The following is a 23,841-nucleotide window of genomic DNA, read 5'->3' on the forward strand; positions in this document are numbered from 1 at the left end:
AGTGCCTGTCTTGGTGATTAGCCAGAGCTTCTGCACCAGACGTGCAGAAACTGTCATGACACACTTACCAGCCAAGTGCCAAATGCTCCTGCCCTCTGTTTACCATGGAACAAACAAATGTTTTACTTGCTTGGGGTGAGCAGTCTGCTCCTTTTCATGGGTAGGCAGGTGAGTGGGGCTCGGCGGGCTGGGGATGGCCTCAGAGAAGGATGGTGCTGTGAGTGAGGCACTGGCATTGGACTTGGAAGAGCCGAATTCCATTCCTGTCTTTGCCACAAACTCCCGAGGTGACCTTAGGCAAATCACTTAACGTCTCCGTTCCCCAACTTCAAAATGGTGACAGTAGTGCTTTCTTCTGTGCCCCCTCCCCCGTCTTGTCTATTGAGAGTGTAAACACTTTTCCTGAGGGACTGTCTCTGATTGTCTTCACTGGGCCCAGCGGGGGGGCCACCCTGCTCTTGGCTGAGGCTCGTGCTGCTGTAACACAAAGAAGAGACGTAACCGCAGTGCTTGGAGCAGGGTACGGCCCACTGGAACAAAAGTCCTGAGTGTCATTCAGTGTTGTGAGCCGTTGGCAGTGGTGGTGCGTATGTAGTTATTTGTATTTCAGCCATGTCTACAAGCCCCAATCCAGGGTCAGGGCCCCGTTGTTGTAGCTGCTGCACCGCACGTGAGAAGCCAGTCCTCGGCTGTTGTCGTAGAAGACAGCTGTGCTGCTAGAAGAACTTGTTGTGCGTGGAGAGGACGTGAGCAGCTGACAGCACCCTGGGAGTGCGCGCGTCTGATATGCTGTCGTAGTCAGACTCTGCTCCAAAGTTCCCATCAGGGTTTTGCAGTGGCAAATGAACAGTTTTGCCATGTGCTGTGCATTCTGCCTTTGTGTCCTTCTCGCTGTCATTGCATTAGCTGGGACATCCGCATAAAAACATCTGCTCCTGCGGTTTCTTCGCACCAGAAGCTACGTACCAAGTTAGTAATTAAAACGGAGGGCCTTGGACTCCAGCACCTGGCCCGAGCGCTAAAGTCACATAAAATGAAAGCGTCTTGTATGTCTGCAGTGGGTCTTCAAGGGACCTCCACTTGCCGTTCAGTAAGGGGCACAGCCCTATAGTACGTGCCCAGAATAGTCTTTGCCACTGTCCGTGAATTGTAGCTTCAGAGAGAATTGAACCTGTGAAACTATAGCTCTGCTCTCAGAACGGGGACTGACGTCCCTGTCACCTTGGCCCATGCGTGGTGTTTGTTGGCCCCAAATCCACAGGATGCCAGGATTAGCATTAGCTGGCTCTGCAGGTGGGGGAATGGCAGTGGAGTATTTCCAACACAGACTAGGAATATACGAGCAGCTAGGAGGCAGTAGCTTCTCCAGTCAGCAGCTGGTTCTGGGGCCCTGGCTCGGGGAGAATGATTATCATGCTGGTTTTACGCTGCGGCTTTGCGTGGCCCCCATCACCGGTGTATATGTGGTGTCATGAGCATGGATGGCAATAGTCTCCCATCGCCTCTCTCATCACCCTTTCCATGGCAGCAGGAAGTGGGAGGACCCAGGTTTTCAAAGCTGACTAGTGACTTTGGTGCCCAACTTGAGACGCGTCCGAGTGGCCCTGTTTTCAGAGGCAGGAAACCAGTGTGTTTGGAAAGTTGGGCCCCTTAAAGGCGTCTCGGATGAGGCTCCCAAAATCACTCCTGGGACTCTTGGCCCCCGGGTTTTGTTACTTGCACAAGGCACCGCGAGTGGCCGAGGAAGCCGGGGCTCTGGGATACCTGTTCCTGCTAGCTGGTGTATTGATTTGTTTTGTCTATTTCAGAGACTAGAGAGGTGCATGGGCATTGTGACGTCGCTGACCAATGGGGTGTCCGAGAGGGAAGCTAACGATGCCCTAAATGCTCACGTAAGTGCCGGACGTGGTTTTTCCATGATCTGTTCTGGGGTGAGGCAGGGGTAGGCGAGGGCTTGTGGGCTGACCAGCGAGGGGTGGCTACTCCTCCCAGTTTGGTGATGACCCATTCATGCAGCATAACCCCTCGTAACTAAGTTTTACTCCAAGTCCATAAAGCAGACGTTCAATATAAATACATGATTCCTTAAATCTTATCCACACATACATCTTGCAGTGATTCTGTCTTGGCAAGTTACAAGCTTTCTGTAGATACCTTACGTGTTACTCTTTACGGATGAGGATCCTGCAAGACGTGTTTGGTGTAGGGAGTTTGTCAGGTCTGAGGTGAGAGTTGTTTGCAAAGAACCGGGGATCCTTTGCCAAAGGATTTCTGGGTCGCAGAAGTTAATCCTGACAAGAAGAAATAATTCACCGAGCGGCACCTCCACGAGACAGCAACCATGGGGGCTGTCAGCAAGCCAATCGGTAACCCTGCTAGGAGCAGTGGCGCGGGCGCTGTGCCATCTTCACCAATCTGAACACTGACCAGAAGTTTTCCAGAGTTGTTTTTTTTAAGAAAAACGCTTACTCCATGTCTAGTAAAATCCTCTGGCGGCAGTGCTACGCTGGGTTTCCTTGCTGAAACCTGGCTGGCTTTTTCCTCCCCCATCATAACCCACCCTGTCAGATTGCTCATGAGTGCTGGACTGTTGGTACTGATCTACCACGAGAGAGGGGCGTGTGCATGTTTGTGAATACACACATGCTCGTGGTGGTGGTGACATGCCTGGGATTGCAGTTATCATGCACTTCTTTGCACGCTCCCTCTGCATACACAGTTTGTCTCTGCTTGAGCTCCTTGGAATCCCCATTCCCAGTGGTACAATCTTCCCACTGCACTTGCTTCTAGTCCTGAAAAGTCCCCAAATCCTCGCCTGTTCCCCGGTGATGTTGCTGTGTAGAGAAAGCCCAAGTAATTTGTAGAGGTTCTAAAATGTATTGGCTGCAGTTTTCTCCTCCCTTGTATCTTTGGCTAGCTGGAGTCATGGCGCTAGGGGAGCCTGGTTTAGGAGGAGGAGGGATGCAAACATGGGGCCTGCCAAAGCCCACTGGTCTAGTGGGAGCCTTTCCCGTGTGGCTGAATGGCCAATGAAGTGTGTCTCACACAAGCCTGTGAAGCCCCAGGCGTGGGAGGGTGCCTCACGGCACAGGGTGCCCTGGAGGCCTTCAGGGTGATCCTGTGGAGTAACCTGCATCACTCAGGTGTGGCCTCGCTGCTTGTGAGTAATGTGGGTGTTCGGAAGTCCTGCCAGTAAAACCTTCAGACCACTCCCACCACCATGGGGTCTCTCACTTAGGAAGAGCATTGAAGCATTGCTTAGACTACATATTTTAACTACAAAATGTGTGTGCGTGCACAGGTGGGTGGGAGGCACAGGACTCAGAGGACTTTGCAGATATGAACGATGGGGAAGCTCTGTAACTTCCTGCTGCTGAATTCCCTGGGGGCTGGTCTGGAGCGTCCCCGTCCTAGAACTGAGAAGAGCCTCTCGCGTCGTCAACACCCCACCTGAGCGAGGCCTCGTGTTGCTCACCCGTGTTGCTTCCCCTTTCCTCTTGCAGGTGTGCAAAGGAGCCCCTCAGCATGAGGAGATCTGTCTTGGCCTCTTCACCCTGGTGCTCACAGAGCCGGCTCAGGCCCAGAAGGTAAGGCACGGCATGCCCAGCTCCTGCCTTGGGATGGCTTGTTTCACTGGGTGCTCTGCTTGCCAGACAAGGCATTTCTAACTGTGGCAGCTTTCCAGAGGCGCCTGCAGGCACTGAGGGCTCCCTGGGCTGGTGTCCTCAGCTGATCGTATGGAGGAGATGACTCAGCTCCCACTGTTCTACTTTCAGTGTGTTCACATGGCACAAACGTTGGCCTTTGTATTGCAGCAGCAGCTATGCTGGGGGATGCTAATGCTGTCGTACCAAGGAACGGCGTCCTGGTGGCAGTATCTTTGGCAGATCTTGGGTTAATTGGTTTTGGTGGAGGTGTGTGGGGGGGTCCTAAATAACCGATGGAACTGGGGAAGGCCCTTAGCTCCTGTCCCTGCGGTTGCAGAATGGAAATGTTTGCTGGCCGGCCAGATGTATTTGCATACAAAAGTAATTATCTAAAATCTAGATAATAAACAAACTCATTTCATAAGCAAAACCGTGTGAGAGCAGCCCAGCTCTAATAAGTTGGCAAGCTGGGTTTATTTTTAAATATCTTTTGGAATGAGGCTGTTAACGGCTATTTAATTTCCTGGATGCAGGTTAGACAATGTTGCTGCAAACCAATGAAGCGTTTTGGGAATGAAATCGAGCATGATTCTGTAGAAACTGTGACTGCGTAGTAGGTAGAAAGATTTAGAAAAGGGATTTGCCCTGCTTTGCAAAGGCAATGAAATGCCATCCAAATACTTTCAGATGCAGCTTGCGAACGGCTTCTCAGCGGGAGTAGCTAAGGCCCAAGATGGCCAAGCGACACTGCCAGAAACCCCGGGTCGTGTGGTAGTGTTTGAAACTCCCCTCCTGGGCTTCTCTGCACGCAGCCCTTTGCACTAGCCACTGACTGACACTGACTTGCTGCTGGAACCTGCCTGCCTGGTCATCTTACGCCGGGAACGGGAAGTCCCTGAAAACAAGAGTAGAGCGTTTTGCTGTATTAGTCATGTTGCAAACACACAGAAAGAGACAGTCCCTTGTTCTGAAGAGCCCCAGTCTAAGTGAAGATGAAAGGCAACCAGTGTGTATAAGAGACGGAGAGCAGAGTGCTGGGGAGGTGTGATGAGCGAGACTAGCTATGAGAGCTATTAGCCGTGGTAATGAAATGGGTTTGCTGTCTAATCCTTGGATTGGCAGGGAAAGTAGCTCTTTGTTGAACCCGCTCAATCATTTCCCCCTTTGGATGCCTTGGGTGCCCTATAGAAATGAAGAACGTGAGTCAACAGTGTGCGTTTTTGTTTAAACATGGCACTCCTGTTTGTGGCTTGTACAGCCTGAAAATGGGTTTGAAACGGGTTTAAAATTAGTGTACATCTGAAATTGCTGGTGGTGTTGGTTGCTTTGGGAGGGAGGTTTCGGATGCAGCCCCTTGGAGATTGCGATCTGTTCTTCTGAACTGGAAAATATTCCAGAGCATCATGATTCTCCACAAAGTGAGGTGGCCAGTGGATGCCGTGTCAGTGAGCGGGGAGGCTCCCCTCTAAGGTACCTGAGGTACCTGGACTGACAAGAGCTGGGGGAGCACAGAGGCCCTGAGCCGTTGAGAAACAGGAGCAGCGGAGCATGTGCATGTTCAAAGGGGGGGGGGGGGGTGTCTCTCCAGCTCGGAAAGGTCATTGTTGCTGCTGGGGTTTGGCTGTGTGGCTGGATCAGCAGGAGTCCCAGGCCTTTCCCGGAGGTCCTGGAACGCTGGCACTGTTCCTGACGGCTGCACGTTCGGAAATGGGTCATGGGTAGCGTTCTGTTGTGGAGTGAGTGACCTGCCCACTCTCTCAGTACCACGACACACACCTGTGGCTTTCACTTGCCGCATTGGCCGGCTGCGAGTTCGGTGATGCTGAGGGGTGTTTGGTTCGAATGCCGTCCAGTGGATCGGCAACGTGCCGAATGTAAAGGGATCGAAGTAAACTCTCGAGGGCTCTTCGTGGTCTGGTGCGAGCAGGGCTGAGTGGCCAAGCCTGAGGGAGGCACTGATGGACTAAGAGTTCTCTCTTCATTGAGCCAGTGCTTTAAGGCTCGGGCTCTCGAAACCAGGGCCACAGGTCCCCATTCACCCCCGAGCCGGGATTGCTAAGCGGGGCGGTGTCTCTTTCAGTGGAGTTGTAGCTATGACTCTTCTTAAAAAAACAAACCACTCCCCTCCCTGATCATTAGACCCCCCCCCACACACACACACCCCCTTTTCTGATGCCAGCAGGCTTCCCTTCGGCTGAGCTGGGCTCCGTTCCGCCTCTCCCATCAGTCACCAGAGCTGCTTCCAAGTCCTGACTCCAGAGTTGCTGGTGCAGCCAGGACGCAAACGGATTCTTCCCGTCGGTGCTGCGCCTGTGGTGCCAGGGCTCGGAAAAATCTCTACCAGGCTGGTTCTGAACTAGGCCCCAGACAGTGACCAATATCACGTAACTGGTTCCTGCCTCCCACAGCTTCTTCCCCCGCTCCAGCTCCGTGGCTCACCCCAGTCCGCGTGCTCTGGTATGGAGACTGTGTAGTCTCTTAAAGGGTTAAACTCTTCCAATTAGAGTGAAATCCCCTTCTGGTGAGTTGTGATAAACAATAGCTCCGGCACGGCAGGGGGGGTCCTGGCACCTCTGCCACCTGTACCCAGTCGAAGGGCTCTCCAGTCACTCTTCCTTGTGTTTGCAGCCCCAGCGTCCTCCTTCCCTTTCAGCTGTGCGGTGCCCATGGCTGCCCCACCGAGCGAGCGAAGTTCCTGCCTGCTCTGTCTTCTCCGCACGTTCCTCTGTGGGAAGGGCAGTGAGGGGCAGAGCCTGCGTCCGTGACACCGCGCGGCTGACAGGCAGTGAATCTCTCTGCCTCGAAGGTGGCAGTGGAGGGCACAGCTGCTGCTCATGGCCCTGCTCATTAGCCACCTGGCTGGCTCTGCTGCTTTGGTCAAGTTTGCTCTTACAAGCACATCCGTGTTCTTAGGGGGTAATTGGATCAGGCAGCGGGATGGGGACGGGGTTCTGCTGTGGTCGGTCATTGCCTCCTTCCTTTCCCCCCACCTAGTCCCCCCGTGTTATGCCGCCAGCAGGCGACTGGAGCCAGGACTGCAGAGTTTTACTTCTGGCTCTGCCACTGACTCATTGCATGACCTTGGCAAGTCCCCGCATCCCTCTGTGATTCCCATCTCTGTCTGTAAAGGGGGGACATGGCTTGCCCAGCTGATAAGGGGGCTGTGTGGCTCGCTGCTGGGGCGGGCTTTGAGATCCTTGCATGAGGGGCAAAGCTCCCTTCCCCCAAATCTGACAGGTTCAGGAATCCCTTCCCCCATCACGGACGCAGTCAGCTGTGGGGGGCCTATGACAGCTGTTCACCAGAGCCCTGCAGCGCTCGGGAAGGGAAGGAGGGAGAATGGGGCCCGGGGCCCCCTGGGGGAATTGGTCGGTAGCAGGTAACTCCTGGCCTGGAACTTGGCCAGGTTGCCGGGGTCAGCGCCCACAGAAAGGGGGGGGGCTCTGTAATGATCACAAGAGCCAGGGCCACGGGATTGAGTCTCCTGTGAAAACGGGGATGTGCTGCCTGAGGATTTCTGGGTGCTAAAGCCGAGGGGCTGGGATACTTTATTAGTGTCTCCTGCTCTTTATCTGCAGTTTGACCTTTTGACCCCCCATTTCGCCCCCCCCCCCCCAAATCTATCATCTTCCTTTCCTTGCTCCCAGATCTCCTGGGGATCCATTGACATCTGCGTAACTCCCGTGCTCCAATGGGGCTGCGGCTGGGGCCTCGTCGCTGCAGGGCCTGCAGCCACGGCAGAGACTGGCTGGGCGCCCGGGCGCTGGCCGTTTGGTGGGGGAAGTTCGGACACCAGTGGGGCTGATCTGCAAGTCGCACCGATGTAATGTGTGTTGGCTGGAAAGTGGCTGCCTTGGTACTTGCCATTCATTGCCGCTGCCTGAATTGAAAATCCTGCATGCTGGAGCCTCTCGCTAGCAAAGGGCTGGCTGATGCCGCCAGTTACACGGGCACCGTCTGGAGTCCCTCGTACCGATTGCTCCCAAAGTTGACAACAGGTGTATGTTGTGTCTGCAGCAAGAGGCTTCGGGGTTGTGCTTCTCTCTTCCCCTCCCCAGGGCCACAGACTCACCGTGGGCTACTCGGGCAGCCTGCCTCTGGATGCAGTTTCACTTGCGCTGCACGCTGTTTGCTCTGCTGCAGCAAATTAACATCCCTCCCTACACACGCGCCCCCCCCCCCCCGAAGAACAGAGCGCTGTGCGGCCAGAAGAGGCACCTCAAATCCCTCCACTTGTGTTTTGCTCCCCATTCCTCCCAGCGTCCCATCCGTCTTGTTCTCCGATGACGGTGCTTCCTTGTGGCGGCTCCTTTGGTCGTCCGTTCCTGTGTCCCAGTTCCACGCATTGGCGTCCCTTTCTCTCCTGGGGGGGAGCCCAGCGCCAAAAGCGGGTTGGACCTACAACTTCCCCTGCTTTTTGTGGACAGCTTGTTAAAAGGCAGCCCTCTGCCTCCCACTGCTGGCGTGGGAGGGGAGTCGAGCGGCCACCGACACCTTGCTGGCTGATGAAGAAGAAATGGGATCACAGCCGCCCCCTTCCCAGCCTGTTGAGGATCAGCTGAGGGCTGCAGTCTCCCTCCCCCAGGCTGGCAGACATTAGCTGTGGGAAACTTGTCCAGCTGTGAGCCAGGACACTCGGCCCTTCAAATATCCAAGTGACAGCGGATGATGTGCAAGAAGCTGCCTCCTCCGCCCTGTGCCCTTTTGTTTTAATTAACTTCTGCTCTTGGCCCGGAGGGCAAACAGAGCCTCTCCCCTCAGTTCAAAGTGCCCGTTTTCCCTGGGGTCTCCATCACGCTCCCCCCCCCCTCCCCCTCCGCTGCATGGCCTGATTTATCTATTTAAACTGCACATCCATCAGGCTGTTCCCTTCCTATTAATTAAATGGCCTGTCTGAGGGGTGGCTCTGACCCGCCGAGAGCAGGGACGAGATGATGGATCACTTGCATCCTTGAAACTAATCTGGCGATTCAGGTTCCCCTCCCTCCCCCTCGCCATCCGAGCAGGGTAGCTGCTTCTCCTCGCGCCGCCCACCCTTTGCTCCCCGTCCCGTGGTCCAGAGGGATTAACGAGGAGTCCCATCTCATCTGCTTGGGTCTCTGTGGGTGCCATGTGGAACTCCAGGGGCTGAGTGACCGTCCCAATTCCACCTGGAGCTGAGTCCGGTTCCAGACCTGCTCTTAAACATTTCCCCAACCCTTTGGGACCCATGTGGGGTGAGAAGCTGAAATACAGCAGGACCTGTTGGGTGGGCCGGCTGCATCCTTCCGCATGGTACCAAAATACCCAGCTCTCGGGCAGCACCTCAGAGTCCTTGTTCTGGCTGCTCCCCCCTCCTCTGGGGCCTTTTAGAAACAGGCACCCGTCACACAGTGTGTCCTCCTCCAAGCTTGGGCCTCCCATTTTTAGAGAGTCGGGAACCGGTCGGGGCTCTTGGGTTGGGCTCCGTGGGTGTCGCGTCACAGTCCGAGTGAAGGCTCCCGCTGGGCTTGCACTGCGGAGCTTCGGGTGTGTTACCCCCATGGAGCCTGGCCACAAGGTAGCTGTCACAGGGAGCCGTAGCTATTTGAAGCCAGCAGGTTCGAGTCCTGGAACCTCAGCAAGTTTCTCTTTCAGAGCAATTCTTTGAACTCCACTGTCCTGGGGTATCATGGTAGGGGTTGCCTGGACCATGCAGCTTCCTTGGGTCACTAAGTCGGCGTGCCCGGGGTTAACTGCAGACAGGCCTCACCTCTGGGTGCAGGGAGGGGAAGCTCACAACAGCAGGAGGATATTGACACAGGAGAGGAGGCTGAGAAAAGCAGTAGACGTTACTGACTGAGAAGGAAAGATACTAGAGAGACAAGGCGGGTGGGGTGATATCCTGAGACCCACGTGGCTGCAACAATGCTGCGTTCAGGGAAAGATACTGAAGGCCAGACATGGATCTCGCGAGCACTAGTGAGGACACGGGGACATCATTGTCTGCAAGGGGAAATGCTGGGGGTCACTGAAGGCCTTCAGGGGACTAGTAGCAGTGTCTCATGGGCTGTAATTAAGGACAGGAAGAGGCAAGATCCGCTGACTCTGGCATAGTCCTGTGGGAAGAGGTAGCAGCCTGGTCATCTGAGACTGGACAAAGCAGTAGGGAGCTTAGCACGTGGTATAGTCCCGGACCAGCGGATCCCCTCAGCCCCTTCCATCTCTGCGACTTGCAGGAGTTGCAGTGGTGTATGTTACGTTGAAGCTGGCCAGGCAGCTGCCTGAGGTTGGCGTTAAAGGCCAGCGTTCCCTGGGGAGGCAGCAGGCGGCTCGGCGGGCTGGGCCCTGGCTCCCGTTGGCGGAAGCTCCTTTAGCATCTCAGATTGATAAAAAGCCACACGAAACCTCCACCTGTTGCTTGAGTGTTTTATCCCTTCAGGTGCTGCATGAAAGGGGGAGAGCGCCTGAGTGTGGGGAGTCTAATCAAAGCGCTCTTTCCAGGCCTCATTAACTCTCCAGAGCAGAATGCTGAGCCCACAGCCCTGCTCTCCGCAATAGCATGACATTTAACAGCACAAATTAACATTCATGTGGAATGACTTAGCAAATGACTTCCTAATCATCCCCATCCCCCACCACGCCGACCCAGGGAGAGGGGGCAAGAGGAAGCCGGGCAGAGCCGTCAGCCCTGCTCTCTGGTTACACCTTGGCCGCTTGCTGTGGGGAAGGTCCTTCCTTTGCTGAGAATGTGAGGCCTAGAGTTGGCTGTCTCTGGGTCTGCCCTGGGCGAGGGGGGGTGTCTGGATTTCAGTGGTACTGGTTGGTCTGTGAACTGAAGTTGGGCTAATGCTTGATGAGTGGGAAGCCATCCCTGGCTAGCAGAGCTGTGGGAAGGAGAAGGTGACATGGGAGTAGCCGGTTTTGCTGCTGCATCTCCGGGCACCACTGGTTAGCCAGAGCCCTGTTGTGCTTTGAGTTAGTTACCCTGACTGATGTGGGTCTTTTTGGTGCGGCATCAGCTGCGGCTGGTGTCTGAGACCCAGGAGTGGTGTGTGTGGCCTTTGGAGATTGGGATGTGTGGTGTGTTTTTTTTTTTTTTTTTTTAACAAGGCCAGACCTCCACACGCGCTGCCCTCTGCCCCACAAGCGGAGAGGCTGAGGACTGAACTCCTGTTTCACTTCTGCCCGGCCCTGCAGAGACCAGTGCTGGAACGAGGGGGGCGAGAAGCGTGGGTGGGGGACGCTTTGGGCCCCAGCTCCGTCCATCCAGCAACTTTCAGCACCGTTTTGAACCAGCCTTGCCTTGGGGGGAGTTCTGAGTGCAGGAGAACTGGGCTAGCCCATGAACCAGGGATTAAAGGCGTGAGCACGGAGGCTGAGAGGGGACTCAGGTGGAATTTACTCTAGTTTGGTGTGACAGTGGCTAGGCCAAGTCTGAGAGGAAGAGAGCTTGGCTCTCCTGTGGAACCTGGGCTATTCCCTCTGCCTGGATCCCCGGGGATGCTCCTGCTTTACGTGCCGATTCGTGTGCTAGTTTATTTAGTGTCCCAAACCCTCAGGCAGGCTCAGGGGCTTTATAAATGCATCAGTTCATTATGCTGTACCTGTACCCATCTCCCCCCGCGTTGTCTCTGCTGCAGTGTTACCGGGACCTGGCGTTGGTGAGCCGAGATGGCATGAACATTGTTCTAAACAAGATCAACCAGATTCTCATGGAAAAGTACTTGAAGCTGCAGGATGCCTGTCGGACTCAGGTGAGAGGGGAACCCGATATCGGCCCTGGTGAGAGCGGAAAGGGGATTGCAGACCCCGAGGGGGCTCAGCACCTTGGGGTTTGGTGATGGGATTGGAAGCATAAGCAGGAAGGGGATGTGGAGGAGAGAGCAATGTTGGATGGGTGTTCTCCCCCCCACCCCCACCCCGATGGCTGCTAACACCCTCTGAGATGTGACCTTGCGGCTGTGGGTGTCTCTGTCTTGTGCTGCGGAGGTGTAGTCGTGGCTCCGTGGCCAAGGCTGTGCCGAAATCTGCGCTTGAAGCAGCACCAAATTCCCCGTCTCATGCTGGCTCTGCTCGTCTCTGTCTCTAGCTGGTGTGGCTGCTGCGGGAGCTGGTGAAGAGCGGGGTGCTCGGGGCAGATGGCGTCTGCATGACCTTCATGAAGCAGATTGCAGGTGAGTACTGCCTTGGGCAGCAGCAGGGACTGGCCCCCGTCGCATCACGCTGCACTGCCCCAGGGCCCTGCCCAGCAATGGCTGCAGCAGCAGGAGGCCCATCCCATGGCAGCTGGAACACCGTGCACTGCCTGGCTTGGGGTCCAGGTCTGAATCTGGCGTGACACCTTGCCCGAGCTGGGCTGGGTCTGGGCTTGCAATGGAGGCAGCTCACGCCCACCTCTCAGAGCCTCGCTTTGCAGCAGTGGTGCATTTCCAAGAGCCGGCTAAACCTGCCTGTCAGGGACTGGCTTGGGGATGGAGGGGCTAGTGGGGCTGCTGCCGAGGCCTGGGAATCCTCCCTGTGAGGGGTTAATCCCGGGTTGGGCCGGCGAGAAGCAGGGTGAGGTTAGGCAGCTAGTGCCAATAAAGCCTCGGGAACAGCCAGCGGGCGTGTGGATTTCTCAGCTTGTCAGCAGCTCAGCACAGTAGAACCACTGAGCCGAGCCCAGCCCTGCCCCATCTCTGACATCCGGACAGCTAAGGGGGGTGCTCGCGTCCCGTGAGCCAGGACTTTCCCATGCAGGACCTGTAATGCCTCCAGAGGGGCAGGGCCAAGGCCTGGCCGCGTGGCCCCCTCTGTGCCATTCCAGGTCCAGAGCCGTCTCTCTACACGTCAGTGCTAGGCACCTACGTCCAGGGAGGAGGAATTTGCGTCGCATAATAAAACCTGACATTTCATTTTTATTGGTTACATCTGTGACGTGGGCTGGGCCAGTTGGAAATGGAAACCATCCCCTCGGCTGCAGGGACAGGGTGGGCAAGGCCGGGTTCAGAGGGCCAAGTGCTGAGAACGAACCAGCCTCCCCGGTCTTGCCCCCTCCCCCGATGTGCACGATGTGATAAACATGGAATAGCTTAAAAAACCATTGGTGATGGTGTCACTGTTTCCCTGTGCGGGACCCCAATGACGCTGCTGTCCTGCATTTTGCTATTTTTATGATGCCTTCATTGTTATGATCACATTGCAATTGCTTGCAATGTGCCTCATCTGCGTGTCTGTATTTCCAAACGCCTGAGTACAGTTCTGAGCTTCTAGCACCGTTAGCAAAGTGCTCCAGCTTCATGCTGGTGACCTCGTTTAGAGGGGAAGTAAAGGCAGCTGTAAGAAATGGGAAGTTGATAGTAGGGACTTTCACTCAGGAATTGTGGAAAATTGATAAGGGAAGCAAAGGGACACAAGGAGAAATCTGTGTCCCCGGAGTTAGGGACAATAAGGTGTTTTTGAAATATATTCTGGACAAATAGAATCCCGACAATGGTATTGTTCCATTACTAGATGGAAATGTTAGAATTATCAATAACAATGCAGAAAAGGTAGATGTGTTCAATAAAAAATTCTGTTCTGAGTTTGGGGGGAAAACAGGTGAGAATCTCATCATATGGTAATGATAACACTTTCCATTCCACTAATATCTCTGGAGGATGGTATACAGAAGCTACTAAAGGTAGACATTTCTAAATCAGCAAGTCCAAATAACTTGTATCCAAGAGTTTGAAAAGAGCAGGCTTAGGTGCTTGCTGGACTGTTAACATTGATTTTTAATTCGTCTTGGCGCACTGGGGAAGTTCCAGAAGACTGAAAGAAAGCAAATGTTGTGCCAAGTTTTTAAAGAGAGTAAATGGGATAATCCAGGTGATTATAGGCTTAACAGCTTTACCTTGATCTCAGAGCAGCTAATATGGGATTCAGTCAATGAAGACGGAGAACGATGTACAATTAACATAGCACGCATTAAAGGTATTGAACGCTGGCTAAGCATTAGGTTTTGGAATGACAAGGTGGGTGAGGCGATATCTTTTATTGGACTAACTGAGAGAGAGAAACTGTCGAGCTGCACGGAGCTCTTCGGGTCTGGGAAACGTTCTAAGAGGGTCACAGCTAAATACAAGAGCGAGGTTAGCTCATGTGCTAAGGGACCAGTATGTGCTAGCTGTTTACCTTGTATTTCGCTGTGACACGTAGTGCCTTTCCCAGACCTGAAGAAGAGTTTGGTGTAGCTTGAAAGCTTTTCTCTCTCACCAATAGAAGTTGGTTCAGTAAAAGATATTACCTCACCCGCCTTGTCTCTCTCATATCCTGGGACTGACAGGCTACAACAACACTGCATTCAGGTCTCCGAATGTAATTGTCATTGAGCGGGTGTGTTTCCAGTGGGGTCTTGCAGGGGTCAGTTCTTGGCCTGATGCTATTTAACATTATCAATGACTTGGAAGAAAACATAAACTGATCACTGAGAAAGTTTGCTGATGACACACCAATTGGGGGAGCGATAAATAATGCAGAGGACAGGTCACTGATTCACAGCGATCTGGACTGGCCAGCTTAGGATGGCTAAATATAAAAGTATATGTCTAGGAATAAAGAATGTAGGCCAGGCTCTCTCTCTCTCCTGGGAAGCAGCGGCTGAGAAAGATTTGGGCGTCGTAGTGGACAGTCAGCTGAACCTGAACTCCCAGTGCAACGCTGTGGCCAAAAGAGCACATGCCGTCCTGGGCTGCATAAACAGGGGAATCTTGAGTAGGAGCCGCGAGGTTATTTTAGCTCTGGATCTGACACTGGCGTGACCGTCGCTGGGATCCTGTGTCCGGATCTGGTGTCCACGATTCAAGAAGAACGTTGATAAATTGGAGAGGGTTCAGAGAAGAGCCCCGAGAATGAGTAAAGGATTCGAAAACCTGCCTCGTAGTGAAAGACTCAAAGAGCTCAATCTATTTAGATTAACAAAGTGAAGGTTAAGGGGTGCCTTCATTAGTCTGTAAGTATCTACATGGGGAACACACGTAATAAGGGCCTCTTCAGTCTAGTGGAGAAAAACATAACGTGATCTAATGGCTGGTAACTGAAGCTAGACAAATGCAGACTGGAAATAAAGCATACATTTTCCACAGTGAGGGTAATTAACCATTGGGGCAATTTACCAAGGGGTGTGGTGGATTCTCCATCACTGGCAATTTTAAATCAAGATTGGATGTTTTTCTAAAAGTTCTGCTCTAGGTATTATTTTGGGAAGCTCTCTGGCCCGTGTTATCCAGGTCAGACGAGATGATCACAATGATCCTGTCTGGCTTTGAAATCTATGAATCCACAATAAGACTTTGCACTCCCATCAGGCCTTTAGCTGAAGATCTCGGAGCACTTTGCCGACATCCGCTAAGCTTTGCAGATTGTCTGGCCCAGAGAGAAGTGACTTGCCCAAGCTCATGATATGACTCAGTGGCAGACCTGGGAATAGAACCCAGGAGTCCTAGTCGCCTGCTTTACTCACAATGCTACATTTATACCTAAATGCGTGGAGCAGTGTTCCCCGTTTTCCTACCAGACGGATTGCTTTCCTGTCCCAGGCGTTCTCTAAAGTGTCTGGCTTTTACTCCCCCTCTCCCCTAAACACCAAATCTCTTCCCTTTCTGGCTCTCGCTCTGTTTGCCAGAAAGGTCAATATTGACTCTGTGTTCCAGAAACTGACAGTTCCACTCTGAAGCACGCTCTAGGAACAAAGACCCCCTCCATTTTTTTGATACAACAGAAAATGATGGCTATCGTCATACTTGTTTCTGGGAACACGCTGAACATGTGCTTGGAAGCAGCCAGGTACCTCTGTGGCAGGCAGGATGGGCCAGATGTGAGGCTTGTACTGAGCTGGGGGGAGAAATACTGTAATTATAGCGCTCTGCTTCGCGGGGGCTGGGGCTGAGACGGTGGCTGGTTGGGATAAAGCTGACACCACAGACAATTACATCGATTAACGTAAGTAGCTGTTTGCTCCCATGTTGTGCTCTTGGTTGCAGGTGGGGATGTGACGGCGAAGAATATCTGGCTGGCAGAGAATGTCCTTGACATACTGACTGAGCAAAGGTATGGTGCAGTGGGCGGCAGCGGTGTCGCTGGGAGATGTCTCCTGACAGGCGGGAGCAGCAGGCTGGCCGGTGATGGGGAGAACTGGCTCTTTGGCCATCCGAGGGGCTAATGGAGACCTCCCTGCTTGGGCATGGCAAGGGGTGTGGGAGGGGTTTGTGTGTTTGGGGTGGGTGGGGACATGTTGGTAGCTTTTCACATAGGTTGGCTTGTGGACAGTCAGCTGGGCGATGCACTGGGGTTGCAAGTAACTGGCCCCGCCCCTCGGGACCGGATCTGGCCAATACAGAACGTGGCTTCGCCTCGAGTCCACGGCAGGGCATGGACCTCGTTCTCCTGTCATGAAATCCACTGTGCGGCTGCAGCGCGCCCCATAAGCACATCTTCAGCTGTGGCATGAAATCCTCGTTCCCAAGCCCTGGGGCCGGCAGCGTGCACCAGTTGTTGGCTGCCTCCCGGGTGTCCCGCTTGGCACAACTGGCTGTAACCTCTTGGGGATTTTGTAATGCAGCTGGCGAAGCCAGGCGGGATCAGACCATCGGTTCTTCTAGCCTGGTGACCTGCGCCTGGTGGGTCACAGGAAGCTGATATCCCATAATGCTCCTAGCCAGTTGTGCAATGCGCTGCCATGACGCCTTCCTCCTGTATGTGACCAGCTTCCCCCTGAAACAATGGGACTTGGTCACCTTGTGCCATGGACAGAACATCCAGGACTCTCTGGGGCAGTTTCCTAGGAATATTTTTCTCCTGACTTTTCAAAGTCCTGATGGAGGGTGTTCCTCTTAGAGGAGTGGTTTGGAGTTCATTGCCCAAGAGCTGATCTTTGTCAGCTTCCTGTGCTTAAACAACAGCTCCCCGCTTCGCTGGGGCTGCAACCGTCAGTGATTTGCTGTGGCCAGGCAGTGGGGAAGCATTGTCCTTTGTTGGTAAAGCGGGGGCTAACTGATGATAAACAGACTTGGTAGCGCAGCCCTCAGCTGGGCGGCGTCATTGCTTTTAAATAGACAATTGATTTTCACGACTCGCTGTTTATAATAACAGCAATTCTCCTAAAATCACTGATTGCTGCGCTTAGCAATCACAGCACAGCTCCCGCGTACCACTGTGCGAGGGACCTTTCCCTACGCACTGCCGTGCAGTGCCATCTAGTGCATCTGCTGGGAACCTGCACTGCTAGAGGGGGCCGGGGGCCGGGACTTGTTGCTATGGCCCAGAAAACAATTGGGAGTTCTTAGGCTGCGTGTTTATGTAACCGTTAGCGGGCAGCACTGCTAGGGCTTCCCTCCGCCAGCTCAGCTGATGCACCTCAGCCCTGCCCCTGCCCCCAATCCCCGCTGTTCCGTCCTTGGGCCCCAGCGTGGCCCTGCCAGTTCCTGTCCCAGGCACCACTGCTGCTCGGCTCCAGGGGCTCCTCTGAAGCAGCCTGCACATCTTGCCAAATTCTGTTCTGGTTTTGCTTGCGAACAAATGACTAGAAAATGTTTGCAAGGGGAAAAGCAACTTCTCTCCCATGTGATTCAAAGCCACATTTGGCCTGAGATCTGCAGAAGCCAGCCCAGCGCATTCAATCCCAGAAGATTTCCCCTGAGGATAGGAGCTTGTCGGGGAAACGATGCGAGGGGAAAGGCTAAGCCCTATTTGGAGGCATTGCTCGATTTTCCACAGCACGTGCTGTAGCAGATCAGAGAATGCCTGAGCACAAGCAGAGCCGAGCCCTGGGAATGCGCCTGCAGGGAGAACCTGCAGCTCTTTGCTGGGATTTATATCCTTTGATTAGGGGGAAGCCAAGACTTTAATTAAACAGCACATGAGAAAATCTAATTCTGCATTCAGAATGTCGACTGCTTGGTTTAATTAAATACAGCAACGGCAGAGCCACTCCCTGAGCTCCGGCTGGCTTGGAGAGGAGGCGAGTGCGCCACCTCTGCTAGACTGGATAATATAGCCACTGGCCGCTCATGGCCAAGCGAACATGACACTGCCTCTAAATGTTTTCGAAAAAGCTCATTTGCTCTGCCTGCCGGATCCATTAATCCTGGGACTGCAGGCGGCCTCTTGACCCCTTCTGACAATGGTTTTATGTTTGTACGCACCTTGGTCGGGCGAGGGGAGGAAACTGATCTGACAGCCTACCAGGCTTCATTCCTTAAGGATTCCAGGCACTGCCCAGATGCAACCTCAACCCCCGCTTCTTGCCAGTCCAGACAGCTCAACTGCCTGGTTAAGCTGCGTGCTAGCGCAGGGGTTAGGGACAGTCTAGAGTGCCTGGGAAAGCAAACACGTGTCGCATCTTCGTGGGCTCTTCCCCCCCACCCCTCCTGGTTGATCTAGGGCAGCTGACTCATTTGCCATTGAGCCATTATCTCCTGGACTTACAGCTGCAGCATACGCAGTGACCCTTGTGCAGGGCTCTGATTTACAGCTCGCCGAGCCGAGCCATGGGGGTGATTATCAATCACACTAAAGGCACCGAGCTAGACTGGCCCATTCCCAGTTCATGGCTGCAAATAGCAAGGCTGGGTAATTTACTGGCCGGCAGTATTTGTCATTGTGTTCAGCTGGAGGGAATCGGTTCTGATGCTGCAGGGGTCCGGAGGGAATAGGTCACCCTAGGTAAATGGCAGCAGTACGGAATTACAGGCACAGGAAGCAGGTGAGAGCGTGTGAGGGGACGAAGGTCTCAGTCCCGGAACTCCTGTGTACCTGTCCTCTGGAGCCTGTTAGGGCCCGGGCACTGCACAGGGAGGGTGGTCAAAGTAACTAGCTAGATGGGCAGCAAAACCTAGTCACCTGCTGGCCTGGCTCCATAGAGGGATAGCTCAGTGGTTTGAGCATTGGCCTGCTAAACCCAGGGGTGTGAGTTCAATCCTTGAGGGGGCCAGTTGGGAATTGGTCCTGCTTTGAGCAGGGGGTTGGACTAGATACCTCCTGAGGTCCCTTCCCACCCTGAGATTCTATGATTCTAATGCATCTGGGAGAAGCCAGCTTCAGTCCTGTAATGGGCCGGGAGTGTCACTGTCTGCAGCGTGCGAGGGCCCATCCTTGTCGGATGCTGGAGGCAGTTGCCTGGGTTAGCGACCCGGGCGTTGAGGGGGGCAGGTGCTTAGGACTTAGCACTGGAGGGAAAGGTCTGATTAGTCTCCCAGCCCCTCCCCCTTCTCCGAGGCAGGGTTGGTCCCTGCAGCGCTGAGTCCAGTGTGTTGCCCAAATGTGTCTCATCTGATGCTGCTCCCAGCCCCTCTGCTGAGGAGCCAAGTCGATAACCTCATGCATCTCCCTGGTGGGAAGCCTGTTACGCCGGTCTCAGTCCGTCCACCCTCCCGTTCCTAAACGCTGCCTTTTCCTTTCCTTCTCCTGGCGTTCCTGCTCCGCCGGGCGAGGGGAGCACCTGGCTTGCTAGCTGGCGTGCCACTGAAAATACGGGTACGCACCCAGCCTGCTCCCGTGCGGCCGCTCGTCCCATAGCCGCGGGGCTCAGCATCTTTCTGCAGCGCCAGATTGCGCACCGTATGATGCACGCAGTATGCGAGCGGGGCAGCGGCACAGAGCTGCAGCCTGATCACGCGAGGAGCTGCTGTTCGAAAGCGGATGCTTTGTTAACATCAGTGGCGTGTGACTGTCTGGTCCGGATGCTCCCAACGTTTGCTGGAGCCATCTGCTCCGACAGGCTGAGCTGGGAAGAATGAAAGCTCATCTCGTGCGACCTAATGCCGGGCATCGGACATCTCCCTAGTTCTAGTTACCCTGTGTTGTGTGCACTGGGTCCAGGCTATTGGTGCCGTGAGAGCTGCTGGGTGCTGAAAGCTTCTCTCTGGCCCAGCAGCTGATTCCCCTTGTCACCGGCATACACAGTTGCCCTGTGGGGTGCCACAGCTGGCCCTGTAAATGTATGCAGAACGGTCTGTCCACCCAGGGAAACCCGGCCTGCCCCAGACTGCTGGCAGTGCAGATAGGAGAAGCCAGGCACCGGCTTGTAAGAAGGCTCTTGGCAGAGAGGGGAGGGGTCGCTGGCAGGGCTGGGATGTGGCGGAGACGCAGCACTTGGTGGATGAGGGCATAGACCAAATGGCCAGCATGATGGGAGGCACAGAGCTGGGGCCGGGGGGAGGAGGATGTTCTAACGCTAGCTTGTGGCTCCCTGAGCATAGGGCTGTGCCATCTGCTCTTCTGCAGGGGGAGAGACGCCCTGGGGCTTTTAAAAGGCCAGCTATAACGCAGTCCCCAAGTGGGGGACCCTGCACACTCGTGCTGGGTGAAAAAGCCTGTGTCCCTGTGTGGCGAGTGCTTCCCCCTGGGGGTGAGCCGGGCTCAGCATGTGCCAGCTCGGGGCTGGGAGATACAAGAAGCTGGATTTGATGGGCCTGGGGCCCTGACAGATAACAGGCTGCAGGGGAGAGGTGAGGGGCTCTCGCCATAGTCCGGGTAAGCTGTGTAGTCCTGCTACCTGACCCCTTCCAGGAAAGCATGTGATCCAGTGTTTAGAGCAGGGCTGGGGGTCAGGACCTGCTGAGTTGTGACCTTGGAGAAGTTGCTTCCTCCCGTGGCTCAGTTTCCCCACCTCTGGGCTGGGGATTAATGCCAGGAAAGCACTTGGAGAGGAGGGTGGTGCTGGCTCAAGAGGCTGTCCCTCTCTTGCTTCCAGAGAGTGGGTGCTGAAGAGCAGTATCCTGATTGCCATGGCCGTGTACACCTACCTGCGGCTCATCGTGGACCATCACGGCACCTCGCAGCTCCAGGCCCTGCGCCAGAAGGAGGTGGACTTCTGCATCTCCCTGCTCCGGGAACGGGTGAGGGGGTGCTGGCAGCGGGAGCGTTCCCCCTCCGAGGGGAGTGTCTGGGTGCAGTTGTGGGGGCGGGGGGAGACCTGTTTGTCCCAGCAGACACCTGGTTGTGGTCCTTCCTCCGCCAGGAGCCTGAGCCCTGCCAGTCTGGGGTGCGGGCAGCGGCACCCGCAGCGGCTCGGTGGGCTCTGCTCCCTGCATGCCTGGCTGGAAGCTTGCCCATTGGTTGGCGTGTTCTCAGCCCAGCTCTCTTCCCCCTGGCACTGAGAACAGCTGGTTTGATGGGGCTAGTTCCTGTGGGGCCTCTGTCCCGTGTCCAGGCCCAAGCTCATCACCGGCACCGATGCCTTCTGATTGGCCAGCTGCAGCCCCCCAAAATGCCAGCATCTCAGGTGAGTGGCTGAGTGGAGCGTGGCAGCCACTCTCCACCCATGCGCTAGAAGCCACAGAACCCCCAGTTTGGCAGAGGAGGCTGGAGGGCTCTGGGGGTTGGCTCTCCGCAGCCGGTAGGGGTCAGCCCCTGCACCCCACATCTGTCTCCCCCCCCCCACCACCTTCTCTTGAGCTGGGCATGTCGGCTCAAGCATCAAGCGCTGAGCTTCAGGGCCTGTCCACAGTTGTGGAGATAAAGCACTAGATTTACGGCCCCATTGTTTGTTTTACACCAGAGAACATTTTAAAATAGCCATTGACCTTCCCGCCTGTCACCCAGCCCCTTTAGAACCTGCTGTCTTCAAAAGCAGAACAGCCTGCCAGGGCAGGAGAGTGAATCATCCAGAGCCTGCTCTCAGGTTCAAGAACTGAATGTTCCCGGTCCCTCCCCCACCCCTCCCCACAGCCCCCTCCTCAGGTAAACAATACATGATCTCCCCTCTCCCTTCCCCAAGTTCATGGACTGCTTCATGATTGGCCGGGACCTGGTGAGACTCTTGCAGAACGTTGCTAGGATACCCGAGTTTGAACAGCTCTGGAAAGACATTATCCACAATCCGCAGGCGCTGAGCGCCCAGTTCACAGGTAGGTGGGGCACCGGGGGCGGAGGGGAGGTTACCCTGCGGAGCCTCTGCCGGGGCTCTCTGGCTGCAGGTCAGCCATGCGTGGTGTCCCAGCGCCTGTGCGCACACACCTTTGCATCCTCCTAGCTAGGCACAGCCAAGCGCAAGGGACAGGCGGTTGTGAGTGAGGACTGTCCGCACTGCTTAGTCTGCGCTGCCGGACTGTGGGCAGAGCAGTGTGGGGAGAATCCAGTGCAGTAGGTGGACGTCCCGGTGTCCCCCAAGGGCATGTTCCCCTCCAGCAGAGCCCTCGTCCTCAGGGCTCCATGACTCGCCTGGGGCCAGACATAAATCCTCAGCAGAGTTCCAGCGGCTGGCTGCTTCTCCGCTCCGATATCCCGGTCTATTCTGCTGGGCTCCCCTGCGCACACACCTCTAAAAGGCCATTCGTGAGTCCAGCTCTAGCAGAGCCAGATTCCCCTCCAAAGCCACTCTTGGCCAACGCTTAAACACAGTAAGATGTGCCCTGCCTGCTGCCCCCTTGGCCATGGGGAGCTAAGGAGCTGGGCTGGGTCTTCTGCCACAGGCTGTCCCCCAAGTGGCTTCCCCATTTCCTTACGTACCGCAAGGGCCTGGTGCACATCTGGGCTCTCAGCGTTCCAGATGGCATGATCAATAATTCAGCCAGCTTTCATTACAAGTAGGGAGAAGGCAGCCAGACCCCAGGAAAACATGGTGCAGTTTGATTACATGTTCTGGACTTAAAAGCTTCCTTCATTGTAATTAATATTTTTAATTGTCTGAGCTGAAAACAAAGCTGAAGGTGGTTCCCAGTGATAGAAAGCGTCTGAGTTCTGCAAACTCCCCGGGAAAGAGTGCTGGGGAACCTTTGAAATCTCGAGCCAGGGCAGCAGATGCTGCTGTGATTATCTTTCCCCAGTGTGCTGGCACACCTGACGAGCAGGAACACTCCGTTACAGAGCTCGCCGCACAGACCTGATTAAAATAGGCTTGTTTTATTTTAGATCTCTCTCTGTCTCAGTATAAATTATTCCCTGCTCTGGAGGCCGTCTCCTCGTTAGCTGTTCTGCAGCAGTTCTAATGAGCTTTCCGAAGGAGGACTTGAAAGTCCGCTATCCCGATGCCTTGTCCCGGGGGGCCGTGTTAATGACACTTTAAAGAACTCTGGCTCCACTCAGGCAAGCTCGCAACATGTATCTTCTAATCAAAACCTCATTAAGCCTCCTTCCCCTTTGCCAGGCCCGCCCCCATGATTGGCAGCCTCGGCGGAGAGGCCAAGGGCTGAAGGGGCCCCGTAACTGAGCTCTCCACATCCCTGAAGGAGGGTCCCTGGGTGTTGGGGCTGGGACGCGGTTCTGGAGGCTTTGGTGTGCGCAGCCCTGCCCATCCTTAGGGTAGGGAGAGGTCCTCGGTCTCCAGGTGCTCAGCCCTGCTTCTTCCTGCCACTCTAAACTCACTGAGAATTTACCCCGACCTCCCGCTGAACGCTGAAGCTGTTCGTCCCTGGGGAGCCTGGGCACTTCACAGGCGCTACTCCAGCTTCCCAGCAACTTCCCCCTCACCCGGGGAAATCGGTCAGCAGCTGTCCCCGTCTGTCTCCTCTCCCCAGCATCCACACGGGCTGGCGCCTCGTGCTGTAGGGCCATACGGTGTGTCATCGTGTTTCCCCCCCCCCCCCCCCCCCGAATCTTCCTACTGCACTTTGCCTTGGTGGAGGTGTTTGGTTTTGTACTGCTGCTGTTCTCTGCCCTCGTGCACTGCTGAGAGCCTGGCCTGAGCACGCTGCAGGACCGCACTTACCTCTGGCAGCTGGCGATTTACGTCTGCTTTCGGGTTTGATACTGACTCAATCCCATGTGCTGTGAACCTCCCCAGGCTGGGCAGGCCCAGGAGAGCCTGTCGCAAAGTGCTGGGGCTGGCAGAGAAGGGAGGCCTTGCCCCGCAGGAGAGCTGGGGACGCAGGGAGCTGTGATTGTTCCCTCCCGAGCACCTGGTGGGTGCTGGGAGCATTTATTAAGCAAGGCTTTTTTGAGGTTGCCTTTCCCTGATGTGCAGCTCACTCCATGCAGAGCTCCCGGGAGCCAGCATTCAGGCTCTCTGCTTGTAAGCAGGCAAAACCTGTCTCCTCCTCTCCATCCACCCTCCGGAGGTGAGGATGGGGTTTCGGGTGTATTGAAATGGTTTCAACGCCAGCAGACCAAAGTGCACCTGGTGTCCGTAACTCTGATCCCTTGCACCCGCGTCAGAGCGAGCAGATCTGTAAACCAGTCAAGCCCTGCCAAGGAACGACAGGCTGCCTCTGCCGGTATCACAGCTTCCCTTTCTCATACCTCGCCTGGCTCCGGCCTCTGGGACCTAGTTCATCGA

The 23,841-nt window shown here is 55.0% G+C and overlaps 1 protein-coding gene across 2 annotated transcripts in view; it reads left to right on the top strand.

Annotated features, from left to right (window-relative positions):
• The first annotated feature begins 1,812 nt into the window (after positions 1 to 1,812).
• INTS3 (integrator complex subunit 3) overlaps positions 1,813 to 23,841 on the top strand; it is a 57,195-nt gene continuing 35,166 nt past the window's right edge. For both annotated transcript variants that reach the window (XM_024207449.2, XM_029912954.1), the window contains exons 1-7: positions 1,813 to 1,892; positions 3,504 to 3,587; positions 11,249 to 11,362; positions 11,698 to 11,782; positions 15,611 to 15,677; positions 20,320 to 20,464; positions 21,346 to 21,475. In XM_024207449.2, coding sequence (XP_024063217.1) covers positions 1,824 to 1,892; positions 3,504 to 3,587; positions 11,249 to 11,362; positions 11,698 to 11,782; positions 15,611 to 15,677; positions 20,320 to 20,464; positions 21,346 to 21,475 — 694 coding nt within the window. In that variant the 5' untranslated portion in view covers positions 1,813 to 1,823. The remainder of the gene's footprint in view (positions 1,893 to 3,503; positions 3,588 to 11,248; positions 11,363 to 11,697; positions 11,783 to 15,610; positions 15,678 to 20,319; positions 20,465 to 21,345; positions 21,476 to 23,841) is intronic.

The sequence above is a fragment of the Terrapene carolina genome, unplaced genomic scaffold, assembly GCF_002925995.2.
Source record: "Terrapene carolina triunguis isolate 2854851 unplaced genomic scaffold, T_m_triunguis-2.0 Scaffold397, whole genome shotgun sequence".
Lineage (NCBI taxonomy): Eukaryota > Metazoa > Chordata > Testudines > Emydidae > Terrapene > Terrapene triunguis.